Here is a 15,818-nt window from a genome sequence, read left to right as displayed (position 1 = left end):
GGTAGGAGGATGAAAGGACATCCAGGCAAGCTCAGGATATTAAGATTTTTCTGGATTGAACTTGTGCTACAATCATGACAAAAGTGTCTCTTTCGCAAATCAGGCTGGTGTCAAGATCAAGATAATGGGAGAAAAACCATGAAGAAATTTGTTGCACCGTGCAATCAAAATACTTTCCTAAACATCTGTTAATACCTGGAAGTGAAGGCTCAGACATTTTTATTCTGCCTGGATGTCTCGTTGCAAAGAGGTCAATCTTTGGTCTTTCAATAGTTCAAGACCTGGTAGGAGTCCACTGCCATTTCGGTAATGCCATAAAATCAAAAAAAGTGACAATTAGATGTTCACATGGATTTGCCACAAGAACTTCCCATGAGGGAAAAAAACAATGTAATAAACCCAAAGGAAAAGTTCACCACTGTGAATTTCTTATTAAACGAACGCTATTGATCTACGAAGAGAGGCCTATTGCACTTCTCTTTTTACTTCGTAAGTAGAGATGGGAAAGGTTCTGGCTTCCACACAACCCACCCAAACAGTGGTAAGTGCATTGTTTGTGTTGCCTTCGGCTGAATTGAGAGGAAGGACATGCAAAGATTACAACCACTTTGCACTAAATAGGAAATTGGTTGTAGAGTGCATTAAAAGATCATACTCTTCGACAATATTCCTTCAATCTGGCAATAGGGGATTAGCAGAGTTGCAGGTTGACATCAGGTGTAAGAAGGCCATGTAATGCAAAAATGTTTTGCAGTTGTGGACCAGAAGATTCCTTATTATTGAGCTGATAGGCTGATTTCATGCTTGTGAGGACATTACTCTGTATCTGATGGTATGCAAAGTTGCCCTACAAAACTCCATTCTGGTCTGAGGTTTAAGAGAATTGTTTTTCTGTGTTCATCTAAAAGCCTAGCTTCCTGAAATCTTAAAGTGGGTCCTCTCCCCTTGCGAAACATCTTTCAATCCACCAAATAAACTGCGTATATACCATTTATTCCTTTAAAGAGGATCACAAATACACTGAGCAATCCAGTCTCCATAGTGGCTGAGCTTGCTCTAAAATTATTGACTAGTCTCAGCTCTTTCCTTTTCAACTCAAAATGTACCATTGCTCTCGATAGGTTTACTAGAGTTGAACAATGTACACTATGGTTGCCCACACCCTTGGACATCACTGCCTTGCTATAAACTTTCAATCCAGTCCACATTTACCTTCCATACCCTTGTTCTTCCTAGTGCAGGCAGGCGTCCTGTCTGAGGACAGTAGATTGTAGAAGGGCTGTACATTGCTGGTGCTACAACTATGACTGTTCTAGTATTAATGTTTCAAATCAACACTTAAGGGATACAAGAAATGATTCAGACACCCCAGTGCCCTATTTTATCAAGAACACAATGACGCAGTGCGTTCTACTGGAGAGGTCTTTCAGGTAGTTAAAATTGTATCCTTTATGTCTGCTAACACCTCACTAATATAACCCCCAGTCTCCTCACAGCTTTAGAGGATAGGCTTCTTTTGGACCCCATGATTCAGAAGGCGGTGTCACTGACGTACACAAAACTGGTAAACAATACTCCGGACTGTCTGGGTCCCCTGCGGGAGGCCTGGAAAACGGATGTGGGATTGTTGTTAGACGATAATTGGGCGGAGGCCCTCCAGTGTCCCAAGGAAATAGCCATTAGAGCACGCTTTCGACTTGTTCAGCTCCGTATCCTCCACAGGTCGTAGGCCTCAAGAATGGTACAGGCCCGTATTAAGAGCTCTGAATTATGTACCAGGGGATGTGGTGAGAGGGGATCATTCATTCATATTTTGTGGTCCTCCTCCAGGATTCAGAAGTATTGGAAGGGCATTGCCCGGGGGATGGAGGTTGTGGTGGGGGCAGAGGTCCCCCTGGAATCCAGATGGCATATCCTCGGCGTCACAGGAGAGATCATGTGGCCGAAGTGGGCAAGGATGTGACTAGCCTTGGCAGGGGGAGTCGGTAAGAGGAACATAGCACGTGCATGGGGGGCTGCGGAACCCCCGACTGTGGCTGCGTGGCTCTGTGATATGGATTGGTGCCATGGTGCGGAGCAGGTGGTGTATCAAAGCCTCGGATGTCCCCGCAAATAGAGAGAAGGTATGGGGGTAGTGGACAGTATACAGGGGTCTGTGAGGGGTCATATGAGGGTTACTGAATGGGTTTTCCGGGAGGGCTTTAAGGTGCACTCCAGTGGGTAGTGGGCGACATTGCCTACAATGTAACTACATAATTGTGTTTTACATGGTCGTATATTTGCCATGTCTTGTATATGCTTTGTCTATATATCATGTGATATACGTGTATCTGAAGCTTGTTTTGATTTAATAAAAAGAAATTTTAAAAAAAGGAGGCACTGTCTCTGACCCAGAAGGTCTTGGTCCAGTCGATGCCGATGTCAGACCACGCCAGTCTAGCTTCGTATCGGAGTCGGGAATAACTATGGGGGCAGCGGCGACTCCTGGAACGGAGCCACTGGACCGAACTCCAGTGAAGGTCGTGTATTCGCTATCGGAGTTGGTCCAGATCCGAAAGGCCCGAGTGGCACCAAGGGCAAACCTGCCTGCAGAAATCCAGTCGGGGCACCTTCTGAACCCATGGGGCCTTGAAGCACTGCAATGGGGTTGGCACGCTCAAAGATGAAGAGCATCACCTGATAATATTTCTTTAATTGGGTGGGGGTCGCTCTGGGAAATTCAGGGAGCAGTGGAATGGACCCAGGCTCAGGTTCCATGGGGGAAGTATGAGAGTAGGGCCTAGACTTGTGTCGTCGTTCCTGCACCTCATCTGATGATGTGGACCAGCGCAGGGAAGTCAAAGAAAACTTCAACTTCTTGCCCTCTTGTGCAACTTACCAGACGAAGATTTGGATCTCAACAAAGATCAGCCGGAACGACTCCGAGAGCAGGCCCGGGACTCCAAGTTTTCCAGATCTAGTTCGACACCTGAGGTATATTCAAAGGTAAGGAATCTGCAGCTAGAAGTCTCAATCAGATAATGCTGCCAACATTACAAAGCAGTAGGAAAAGACTTGTAGGGCCAACTTTAATGGAAAGGGTAATATGCTTTATAGGTAGTGTTGGTTGTAGAGCCTGGATTCAAGTAATCTCCTGTACTCAATGACTGCCATGCGAAATTTGTACATCCAATGTCTATAGCACAGATAGACTATAGGCTGAAATCCTACTTTGGTGCCAGCAGTATATTTCCTTACTCATTTGTTCTCCTAACTTTTTTGACCATTCTCCTGTGCAAGGTGAGACAAGTAAAAACATCTTAAATGTTCTGGGTGGGCTGCTGCGCAAGGAGTTTCAAAACTTTTAGTACACTTTCTAGCACCCATTTCTCTTTTGCTATACTTTTGACAAGTTGAATGATGGTTCCATCTCCTCCATCCCACAGGGGAAAGGAGAAATGACAGAGTGAGGAAGTAATTGTTTAGTGGTTCGTGGCCTCAGCTATCCTGGAGGATGTTAGTTTTCTCTATCCTAATTGGAGGGCTGTTTGTTGTTGTTGCAGATGTCAATAAGGAGAAAGAACAAGCTACTTACCTTCGGTTATAATGTATCTGTAAGAGACATAGGTTAGTTGTAGATTCCTTGCCTTAGAAATACCCCAGGCATCAGACTGGGTTCTTGAGAATTTTTTCTTAGCTGTACCTCTGAGTGTCGGTTGGTGGCGTTGTTCGACTCTGCATCCGTCGTCGCCGGAATGACATCGCGGTGCCACTCAGACGCCACCCCTGCACGCTGATATCAGTTGTGATACAACTTTCCACGCCAGAAGCGCAGAGTCATGAAAGACACTGACCACTGGTGCACCACAACTAGAGCCCTGTAAAGGAGTCCCTATTCCTAGAAGTCAGTTCGCAGAGCGTGGAGGATGGGTGGGGCAGAAAGGAATCTACAACTAACCTATGTCTTTTACAGATACATCATTACCGAAGGTAAATAATTTGTTCATCTGAAAGAGATAGTTAGCTGTAGATAGCTTACCTTAGAATAGATACCCCAACAATACCATCCCAGGTGGTGGGTCTGTGAACTAAGTTCACACCAGAAAATCCTGGAGGACCGAACGGGCAAAATAGCCGTCCCTCCAGACTTGGCTGTCCAGGCAGTAATGTCTGGTGAACGTTTGCAAGGATGCCCACTTGGCCACCTGGCAGATGCCAAGAAATGGAACTCCACATGCCAATGCAGTGGTTGCTGGTGTAGCCCTAGTGAAATGAGCATGCAGCCCCACTGGAGGTTCCTTTGTCGCTAAAGTGTAACAGACTTTAATACAAAGGACAACCCGAGAGATGGTACGCTTTTTAACAGCCTGACCTTTCTTGGCACCTACATAGCCAACGAAGAGTTGATCATCTACACGGAAATCTATTGTGCAGTCAAGGTAGAAGGACAGCGCACGTTTAGGGTCCAGCCGGTGGAGTCTCTCCTCCTCCTTGGAAGGGTGCGGAGGTGAGAAAAAGATGGGCAAGGTGATATTGTCCTACATGAAATGGCACCACTTTGTTAGGATGCACAGAGAAGAAAGGAGGCTTGGAAGATAGAGCCTGAAGCTCACTCACCCTGCGAGCAGAGGTGATGACAACAAAGAAGGCAGTTTTCAGAGTGAGGAGCCTGACAGGACAGTTGTGAAGGGGCTCAAAGGGAGCACACATAATATCGGTTAGAACAAGATTCAAGTCCCACTCGGGCATTATGATAGGAGATAGAGGAAAGAGATGAGTAACGCCCTTAAAGAATCTATTTACAATAGGGGACTAGAATAAAGAGGGCTGATCTGGCAGCCGAAGGAAAGCAGCGATAGCAGCAAGATAGCCTTTAGGAGTGCCCAGAGCAGAGCCCTGCTGGGCCAAAGAAAGTATATACAAGAGAGCCTCTGAAAGAGGGGCAGAAAGGGGATTCAAAGCCTTTGCTGTGCACCACACCACAAACTTGTTCCATCTACAGGCGTACACCGTTTTAGTGGAGGGATGCCTGGCTACCAAGATGACACTACAGACTTCGGGTGGAAGGTCAAAAGCTGTCATCTGTTGCCGCTCAATCTCCACGCAAGGAGGTGGTGCCTTGACAGGTTCGGGTGAAGAACCGTCCCCTGTTGCTGCGACAGAAGATCCTGGAAGTCTGATTGGAGGATCGATGGTCAAGCTCAGGAGCTCCAGGTGCCAGACTCTTCGTGCATAGTCTGGAGCCACAAGAATTACTTTGGCCTGGTCGTGCTTGATCTTCTTCAGCCCTCGGGGCAGAAGTGCTACAGGTGGAAATGCATACAGGAGGCCGCAACTCCAATCGCGACGAAAAGCGTCAGCGAGCGAGTGCCGACTTGGAAACTCCAACCCTCAGAACTGCTGACATTGCGCGTTCTCTTTGGTGGTGAACAGATCTAACCAAGGCTCTCCCCACCGCTGAAAGAGACCTTGCACCACCTCTGAGTGGAGACGCCACTCACGCGCCAACAGGCACCGACGGCTAAGTTTATCCACCCTGGTGTTCAGAGAACCTGCCAGGTGTTGAACCACAAGGGTCATGCCCTGATGTTACAGCCATGTCCAGAAGCAAAGAGCCTCTTTACATAGGGTCCACTACCCCACCCGCCCTGTTTGTTGCAGTACGACATGGTGGTGGTGTTGTCTGTGAACACCTGCACCACTTTCCCTTTGAGAGAGGGAAGGAATACTCTCAGTGACAGGCAGATTACCCGTAGCTCCAGCAGGTTGATATGGAGCCCGGACTCTGGCGGAGACCAGATGCCTCTGATCTCCGGCTCTCCCAGATGGCCGCCCCACCCCAGGAGTGACGCATCTGTCACCACTGTTAGGTCTGGTTGGTAAAGGGAGAGGGATCTGCCTCTGACCCAAGCTGAGTTTGTTAACCACCACTGCAGTTGTTGTGCAGTTCCCTCCGAGATCTGGACGTAGTCGAAAAGATTCCCCTGATGCTGCACCCACTAGAACTTCAGGTCCCACAGCAGAGCCTGCATATGCCATCTGGCATAATCCACCAGCCGGATGCAGGAGGCCATGAGGCCCAGGAGGAGAAAGGGTGGACTGGCCTGCCCTCTGGGTCCCATACCTGTAAGGTCGCTGGGTCCCATGTCCGCTGCCATGCAGAGTTTGGGCGCCTTGCGGAAACAGGTGGCTAGGCTGGGACGGACGTGGCTGGGTGCCCCTTTCGTAGCCACGAAAGGGGCGAAAAGCAGACTGGAGTGGTCGGGAAGGTGCAGTGAGGCCCAAAGATCTGGCCGTAGCCTAACAATCTTTAAAGCACTCCAGCTCGGAGTCTGCTTTGTCACCAAAAAGACGACGGCCATCCCCCGAAAAGCCAGATGTCCTCAACCAGGTATGGCAATCGTTCTGCAGTGTGAGTAGGTGGTATCCAGTCCACATCTGATTGTGAATTTGGCTGCATCTCTCCCATCCGCCACTGCCTGGGAGAGAACGTCCTGGGCCTCCTCCGGGCATGGAGGCAGCACTTAAGCAACCGTATCCTAGATGGTGAGGAAGTATTGGCCCAAGAGGCACACAGTATTCACGGACCACAGTGCCAAGCTGGAGGAAGAGAACATGGGCTTCCCAAGGTAATTCAGCTTCTTGGATTCCATATCTGGAGGAGCAGAAGGGAATGCGCCAGTTAAAGAAGAGGCTTAGACCACCAAGCTCTCGGGGGAAGGGTGTTGGGTGAGGAACACTGGGTCGCCGGGCGATGGCGGCGGGCAATCGTCCTTTCCACAGGAGCCCCTGTGCTGGGCTTGGACCAGGTGCCTTGGAGGATGTCAGTGAGGTCTTCGAAGAAGGGCAGAAGGGGATGCTGCAGGCTGAACCACCTCTGTCAGGAGGTAAATCCTGACTATCAATGAAGGGAGCTCAAGGCCCAAGACCTCGGACGCCCTTCACACAACCACAGCATAGGACGCACCCTCCTCTGTCGCCATAGTAGGGGGAGAAAGCATGCAGAGGTCTGGAGAAGTGTCCAGACCACTGGCGTCACCCAGGTCCTCTCTCCAGTCCAGTTCTTCCAGCTGTTCTGTTAAAGGGTCCAGCGACTCCTCCCAGTACTCATCACCACCTTCTGGGTGGTAGAGAACACCAGAGATGAACAGGGGAACAAAAGTACCCTCCGGCGTCAGCTCGGGTGAGATTGACCGGCGAAGATTCGGATACAGGCCTGGATCCGTGGGGGCCCTCCAGCACTGAGGCCAGAGCCGCCGGCATCAAAGGCTCAGGGCCCTCGACCAGCTCCGCAGGGCCTGAAGGCGCGCGGGCAGAGTCAGGCTGCTTAAAGACGAGGTGGAGGACCTTTTAGAATTTGCTGAGTTGGGCAGGGGATGCTTCGGCTCAAGGAAATGGGAGGAGGCGCGGAGTCGTCCCTGAAGTAGGCACCTGAGACAGAGCATTAGAGCGACGACGCTCCGAGACCCACGTCGCGTCAGACAACTGACGGGGAGAAGGCGAAGAGCGCCGGTGTTTCTTTGCCTTCTTCTTCTTGGACTTGCCCAAAGACCTCAAAGACTTGGGCTGCGATGAGGTGTGGGGGCCTTGAGACCTTCCTCTCAAACGAGACCAGGAACGACGCAGAACCTACCGCTGGGCCTCCAATAACATTCAGGACCTCTCCTGCAAAGACTTTGGATTAATGGTCTGGTAGTCAGAGCACGACTTCGGGTCGTGGTCACACTCCAGACACCAATGACACACGAGGTGCAGATCAGTCACGGACATAAGCTTGAGTCACAAGGCTTGAACCCAGTCTGTCTTTGGGACATCCTTCGAGCACCAGGAGTCGAAGACTCGAAAAATAAGTCGACAAAATGTCAAAAAAGGTTAGTCAAAAAGTGACTAAGGGGTAGCTCTCTACGGATCTGCACTAGGCTGGCACGGAAAAATAAAGAAATGACGTCAGCGCGCAGGGCTGGCGTGTAAGTAGGCACCGTAACATCATCCAGGCGATCACGATGCAGACGATGGACACGGAGTCAACCGACCCAACCAACCGACGTGCAGGGGTACTGCTAAGAAAAAATTCTCCGGTTCCAGTCTGACGGCTGGGGGTAATTCTAAGGTAAGGAATCTACAACTAACTGTCTCTTTCAGGTACCGTTCCTCTCAAGGCCGAAGTGATAAGGATCACTAACTGCCTGCAATTTTGTGGTCTCGGGGGGAGATCTGTATTACAGATCTTAATGCCCTCACACACCTGTTAGGGTGTCATGCTTCATCATTGGGCGCTCCTCGTCGGACCGGCGCTGCAATGTCCAACGGGCCTGGTGGCATCTTTAGCGGAGATCTTCTGATCTGAGAACGCCGTATGTGAAGGGTGTGTGTGAGTGAAGGAAGTCAATGGTTCCTAATGTGTGTAGAAAGGTGATTAAAATAGACCCTGTTGATTCTTTAATAGGGGTGTCGGGGCTAACGTGTTGGGTTGAGGAAATGCATGTTTTAAGTTTCCAAATACCATACTCCTTTTTCTTGAGCAAAATATGCTTTGGTTCCATGGCTATCAACATGGCAACAAGACTCATGAATCTTTAGCAAGGGGATCATTCCTAACAAAATTACTTAAGCATTCCCAGCCTTAAATACTTAATTATATTTTTCTCCATTCAACCCAAACTGCATCTTCACAGACTACTTCAAGTTTTTTTTTTTTACTCATTGCCCATTGTTTCTACTTGGTTTGGCTTACAATTCACAGTATAATCCACATACAGAATTCTGTTTTCGAAAGCAAATCAGTTACTTTCATAATTAAGGTACTGAAGTGGACGGGGTCCTTCATTGACTCTTGTGGCACCACAGTAGTAATAACATCTCACTTAAAGTTTAATATCATTTACAAGGATCCTTTAGCTCCTACCTTGAAGAATTAAATGCTATGAAAACAAAAATAATTACATTGTGACAAAAGTGGTAGATCGCCCAGAACAGGTCCCGAAGCAATCTTAGCTGCATTGCCATAAAAAGGCATAGGAATTGTCTATTTCTTCATTGCTTCAAGCAGTTTGTTGGTGCTGTGAAGCACAGTGCATCTTTTGACGCCCTTGGCATGTAAATCTAGTTCTCTTTAGTGTAGGATGAGGGCCAAAAACTAATAGGTGCCCCATAGGCGAACTGGTGGCCCACAATTTTCACTGTGCAGCTATGGAATGTGTTAACCATAATATATTCTTTCATGCCAGCTTTGCTCCCCCTCTGTAAATTCGACTCTCCTCCAATAAATACAATGTGATCACACTGAATTTATAATATAATTGTTGAGGAAATATAAGGAACAATGGCGTCAGCAACATTTGTCAATGTTGACTTCTTATTGAAACCATGCTCATCATACAGCTTATACGGTCAAGAGATGTCAAATAGCTTGCTGCATACATGGCAGTTCGGAAGCGATGGCAGCCAAACAGGACATGGATCATAATCAATAGTGGAGTTTTTACAGCCCATCAGACTTTATGCGCAGGATCCCCTCCCCAATCCAGTGTTGAGTGTCGTCTGCTCCCTGTCTGCTAGTATCTCCTATAGACTTGCCAGGCCCCCCCACATCTTTTCCCATTTCTTGGAATTTAGCCATTTGTAAGCTACAAGCAACACCTCAACTTGGCATAAGACAAATGTTTTAGAAGAATGATTAAGTGAAAAGCTTTGATTTTAGAACATTTGTTATCCTATTTATTATCTTTATTAGAACAAAATGTATTGAGTTTTTTATATTCTTATTCACTCCAGAATTTACGTCGATAATCCCGTCTTTATACAGTTTTAGTGCCCATGCAAAACAACACTAAACAAAAATGCAACTGTAGATAGTAGGTTGGGCATTTGCATTATAGACCAAGGCATAACTAGTGTGCAGTAACAAAACATACATCTACATTCAGGTACCTAGAATGGTTGCAAATACAAAATACATATAAGTCATATACATTGTACATTTACAGAGGTGCTCACTTTGAAGACATGTTTGCTGGAGCTCAGGAGTACCTCATTCAACCTCAAGGCTCATTGGGTTTACCATTTCCATAATAACCAGCCATAACTTGCCATAACAAACTGTTCATAATGCTATTTCTCTCTTATCAGGGCTTATGTATCCATGAATATAGACAAACTATTCTTTTTTTCATTTTAAAATGCTTAATTTCATTGTGAATCCCAGGTAGGAATACATATAATTCCATATGCTCTTGTAATGAGTAGATCAGTAAAAATGTCTTACCTTTAGGTAATTTTTAAACATTTTAACATCTGGATGTTGAAGTACTTGACAGAACTCCTGCAATACAGAAGAAAGGCACACAACTCAATCATACCATTTACATTTTAAATTCATTCCATGTATGATTTAGTTTTGGGACACAAAACTGAAATAAGTGAGACTCTTCCATGCTAATCTGAAAAAATCAAGCTTTTGAGCAGTTCAATACCTACAAACCCCACCATCTTACTATCACCCTTAGGACCACAAGCGCCCATGCTTCACTTTTAAACCAGCAACAAGCAGGTTTTAGGAGGGCACACAGGGATGACTGATAAAGCCGTATGCCTATATTTAATTTGCAGAAAATCTGTAAGGCAAATGGGAGTACCTTTATTTAATGTTTTTTTTTTTTTAAAACTTATTTTTATTGCCATTTTTACATTCGACACATTGTACATCATATAGATCTTTCAGATAGTTATAACAGATTGTACATTCAATAGTGGTACACATCAACTGCATATATCAGTGATACGTCATCGGAGAACTTAACCCACGTACAGACTTGAACCTTTATTTAATGTTTATCGATCTTAAGTCGGTCTTTGATTTGGTACATAGAGAATTGTTTTCGGCTAGTGTTGGACCAACAGGGACTGGGCCAGTATTTGTTAATAGCTCTGCAAAGCTTACACAGATATGACTGTTCAGGTACGCCATGTGCATAAGGAGGAAAATACAGAGTCTTTCCCAATGAGCACAGGTGTGCACCAGGGATGCATTTTAGCTCCTTAGCTTTTTTTAATGATGGAGGTTCACATTTGGATAATTTGAAATTAGATAACCTGAGACGAGGCAATTCAAGAATACCTGTGCTATTATTTGCGGGTTGATGCGGTACTTTTGTCACTGACAGAGCTCTCCATGCATGAACTGATTAACGGCTTTGTTGAAAACTGCTTGAAAAAACTAAAACTCTCCTTTTTTGTTAATAATGAACCCCTTAAAAAGGTGAATAAGTGCGATTATTATACTAGATTGACTTGGAGTCACCACAGTGAATAGGGTGCTGCTATACTAACGCAAGGCGCCGCAGTTGGTATTAGGTGTGAACAAAAATTGTGGGCCAGTCCTCGAGTACGCTGCTGCATGTATATAGAACAAAGGCAGTTTCTGCAATGATATACAGAGCAGAAATATGGGGCCACATAGATGTTACAATTCAGAACATTGAGAATAGGTTCTTAAGATCAATATTGTGTTTGGGGCCTACGTACACCCTTAACTGCCCTTCATTTGGAATTGGGTATTAAACCCATTTCTGACATCATTGCCTAGCCCAAATCTATACTGGGTCTGTTTATATAGGAATTGGCATGCGGGTATATACTTGAACTCTATAAGAGAGATAATTTCTTATCCTGGAGAATTTACGATGACTTGGTGGGACCATGTCTGAAACATCCTAAAACTGCTTGGGCTCACAATTATCTATGAGGATCCCACTGCAATAAACAGTGATACACTTGCAAGAATTAAGAAGCTTACTGCAGTACATGAATTTCTTAAACTAAGACCATGTTGGTTTTGAATTCTACCTAGATGATATTTTCTCTGAGATATGTTGTTATATGCTGAGTTTCCTCTTTGTATACATTCACTAAACGTATACAGCCAGATGGAAAAATGGCAAGTGTAATGATGAATTATGCAAATGTGCCAGAGGAGATAAAGAATCCATCATGCATTTTATGTAATTCCAAAAATATTGATCGCCCATACGAAAAGGCTTGCCTCTTATCTGATGCTTAAAATATCGAATGAGGCAGATGCCCTAGTCATGTGTTATAGGACGAATCAGCCTGTGATTTATCATGCAGTCTCAATGTATATCTGGACTGCTTGGAATGTGACTGGTACACTTAAGAATAAGAGTAAATCAGGTTAATCCTAGCTCGTTCACCATCTCTTAAAAGTTGATGAACAACAGTTCTACTGTATTGTGTAAATTGTCAAACTGGTCAAACAGCATTTGTAGTCTATGACTGAGTAGACAGGTCTGTGGAAGTTACTATTTACTATTTAACTTTATTTTAAATACTTTGGTATTTGGTTAACAGATTAATCTGCATTGATTTTATGATTTGTGTATTTGATTGTATTGTCTAGTGATTATGCAATCTTTTTTTTAAAAAAAGGTATTGTAGTAATGTTACTGTTTGTACCATTTATATTTTAAGGCTTATGCGGAGTACAATTAATAAACGTACTTACTTATTAGAACATGCAATTAAATGTCTAGGCCATTAGCCTGAAGTGTATGCCATGATACAGGTAGATTTTTACATCTCACTGCCAAGGCTAGAACTCATTAAGTTCAACTGAGTACAAACATTGTAGTCTACATCTTTACTAAGTATGGCCAGGGATATGGAAATAATCACCACATCTCTTTGATTCCTCTTGGTCACACAGGTGTACCTCTGCTAGAGGGCTATTTAACATCCTAGCAGAGGCTGCAAAAGGAGCATGCTGCCTCTGTCTGCTACCCTCATACTGATCACTGGAACAGCTGACACAGTCAGATTCTTTCAGCCTATCCTAAGCACTCACCTACTCTACCAAGAGATCTATACATTGAATGATTAACCTGCTCGTTGATGGATCCCACTGCCCTGAAATGTCTGCCACACACCTCTACTTGTCTGGTCCAAAGTAAAGACATTGCTCACTGGTAAAATGATATGAAAAATAATTAGCACTCCTGGCTTAAATTGTTACTGACAGTCCTCACATTTCAAATGAGCCTGCTTAAACAAATGTCCATTTTGAGACAGCCCAATTTCACCTCTTCAAAGTGATAAAAAAATACATGCAGAGACTGGAGAAAGCCTTGCTTGTGGTACCTACTAAATATATCCGGCCAGGAAAATACGGATGAAGCAACCGCCAGCCACACATCAGACAAGGACATACGGGCGATGTTCAGGGAGTTGAAAACGAGTCTCCAAGGGATAGACTCAAAGATACACACGCTTGTGGACCGCAAGGACAGGATGACACTACGGGTGGATAAACAAGCGGGGCGCCTGACCTCACTGGAAACAAGAGTATCGGAGTCAGAGGACGGTCAGACATCTATGAACTCGCACATGCTGAAAATGGATGAGGTGCTGAATGCTATCAAACAAAAGAACGAGGATTTGGAAGCCAGATCGAGGAGAAACCACGTACGAATTACGGGAATTACGGAAACAACAAACATTCCCAACATGGAGAAATACGTCAAGCACATGTTGACTGAACTCTTCGGACCCGACCTCTCCCAAATGTTCCTCAATGTTCCTCATTGAAAGAGCACATCGTACGCTGGGCCCTAAACCTCCGCCGGGAGCAGTGGCCAGACCGATACTGGCGAGGGTATTAAACTACAGGGATCGAGATACTATACTCAGGTTGGCAGGGAAAAAGGTTCGCTCCACTATCACGGCAACACCATCACCATGTATTCCGACTTTACAATGCAAACACAGGCGGCTAGAAGGGAATTTATTCCAGCTAAGAAGATTTTCCAACAACTGGCCACCAGATATGCACTCATATACCCCGCCAAACTGAAGGTTAAAGGTCCAGGCAAGCCCACGTTTTTCACTGATGCAAAAGCAGCCCTGGCGTACGCGAAGTAGTTGGCAAAAGAGCATAACCAACGCAAGACCGCAACGGAAGCACACTCAGCGAACAACTTGAGCGACAATGACTGAACGGCAGGAGGATAACAGTGCTGGAAGAGCAGATAAGTGACTGATTCACATTTACTACATGTAAGGTGTACATGCTGGTAATTTCTGAACTCTCCATCGGACATCGCATGGCTTTGGCGATACAGCACGCCTGCCATTATTCAGCAACCTATCCTATATGGATGCAGAGGACATTGTGGACCTATGGGCTACAGTCGCGTGATGAGAGCTCGGCCACCCTGCCACTAGAGCAGGGTGTTGGCCAGTGGTCCCACAGCCCCCCTGGGATGATTCCCTTAAGCTTTTCATTATGGGTAATTGGGTTGCTGTTCAGGGAGGGCGGAGGGAAGTTCACAACCTGTTTGGGGGGTTGATGTGGGAGGGGGGAGGGTAGGGGTAAAGTTACGTTCTATTGTTCCACCGACACCTAAGAAGACACACGACGTGCATCAGCACATACATCCACTAGCCCACGCACCTAGAGTCTTAACCTTCATTACAGATATCCAACATAAAAGACAGCCATGACCTCAGTGACATGTCTAACTTGGAACGTCCAGGGCCTCAATGATCGTAGAAAGACTAGACTCATCCATTCGTACCTTCTTAGACATACAATCGACATATGCCTACTTCAAGAAACACACCTGACGACGGCATCGGCAAGCATGCTCAAAAATAATAGGTGGGGGGAGGTACACGACTCAGGCTATTCTAACTACTCTAGAGGGGTAGCAATATTGATACGGAAAGGCCTGCAATGGAAAACACACCGCGTCATCAATGATAGGGAAGGCAGATGCATCATATTGTATGGCGAGCTTTTTAACACTCAAGTGGTGATAGTGAATAACTATGGCCCAAACACAGACAGCCCTGCATTTTTCCAGCACCTCAGGCAACAGGTAGGAATATTCGTGAATGCAGCTATTTTATGGGGTGGAGACTTTAATGTGGTGCTTTCAACAGTGGCAGACTGACAGGGGGCGCCCCGTGAACATCACCCTAGAGAAGCAGCTATGTTGTCAGGCATCATAGAGGACCTCCGATTAGGGGACTCCTGGAGAGTTCTGCACCCGACAGACAGGGAGGGCACATGTGTAACACACCATCGTAACGCTTGGTCCAGACAAGACTATCCGTTGACTTCCCGGGACTTACATGCCTGGGTGTTAGACGCCATACACCACCCACGCACCTTCTCGGACCACGCACCTGCTCAACTGAAGTTAAGCATACCTAAACCATACATTCAACCGTTCTCCTGGAGATTCCCATCGCGAGCCCTACTTGATCAAGTCTTCCGCGAAGAACTCGAAGTCAACATAGAAGATTATTTTACCCTAAACGAAGGTACGGTAGACTCTCCGGGTACGCTTTGGGAAGCTTTCAAGGCAGTTATAAGAGGTGAGTGCATCGCTCTGAAAGCAGGAGTACTTAAAGACATATGGAACACGCACACTCGCCTAGAACAAGATATTAGGACCTTAGAACAATTGCAACTCACTGACCCCTCGCCTGACACAATAGCGAGAATTAGGCACAAACTATCGGAATTCCAGGAGGAAGCAGAAAGAGAGGATAAATATATGCATAAATATGCGCAGGCGTGAAGGTTTGGGAAGGGAGAGCGCCCAGGGAAAACACTAGCTGCCCATCTCAGAGCACTAAGGGGGTCGGCATATATCACTGAACTCCGAGTAGGCGAAGACACGCACGCCAGAACACCAGCAGAAATACTGCATGCCATGGCACAAAACTATCGACCGTTATACACCTCGAAAACAAGCCCGACACAGTCTGACATAATAGACTACATGGACACGCTCGCGTTGGCCTGGTTTAATAATAGC

The 15,818-nt window shown here is 45.9% G+C and overlaps 1 protein-coding gene across 2 annotated transcripts in view; it reads right to left on the bottom strand.

Moving 5' to 3' along the window:
* The window catches only part of XPOT (exportin for tRNA), a 464,061-nt gene that overhangs the window by 12,394 nt on the left and 435,849 nt on the right, over window positions 1-15,818 (bottom strand). For both annotated transcript variants that reach the window (XM_085653409.1, XM_085653408.1), the window contains one exon: window positions 10,244-10,300. In XM_085653409.1, coding sequence (XP_085509535.1) covers window positions 10,244-10,300 — 57 coding nt within the window. The remainder of the gene's footprint in view (window positions 1-10,243; window positions 10,301-15,818) is intronic.

Source organism: Triturus cristatus, chromosome 4_1, assembly GCF_964204655.1.
Source record: "Triturus cristatus chromosome 4_1, aTriCri1.1, whole genome shotgun sequence".
Classification (NCBI taxonomy): Eukaryota; Metazoa; Chordata; class Amphibia; order Caudata; family Salamandridae; genus Triturus; species Triturus cristatus.
The sequence above is the reverse complement of the archived record's forward strand: the minus strand, read 5'-3'. Positions and strand labels throughout refer to the sequence as shown.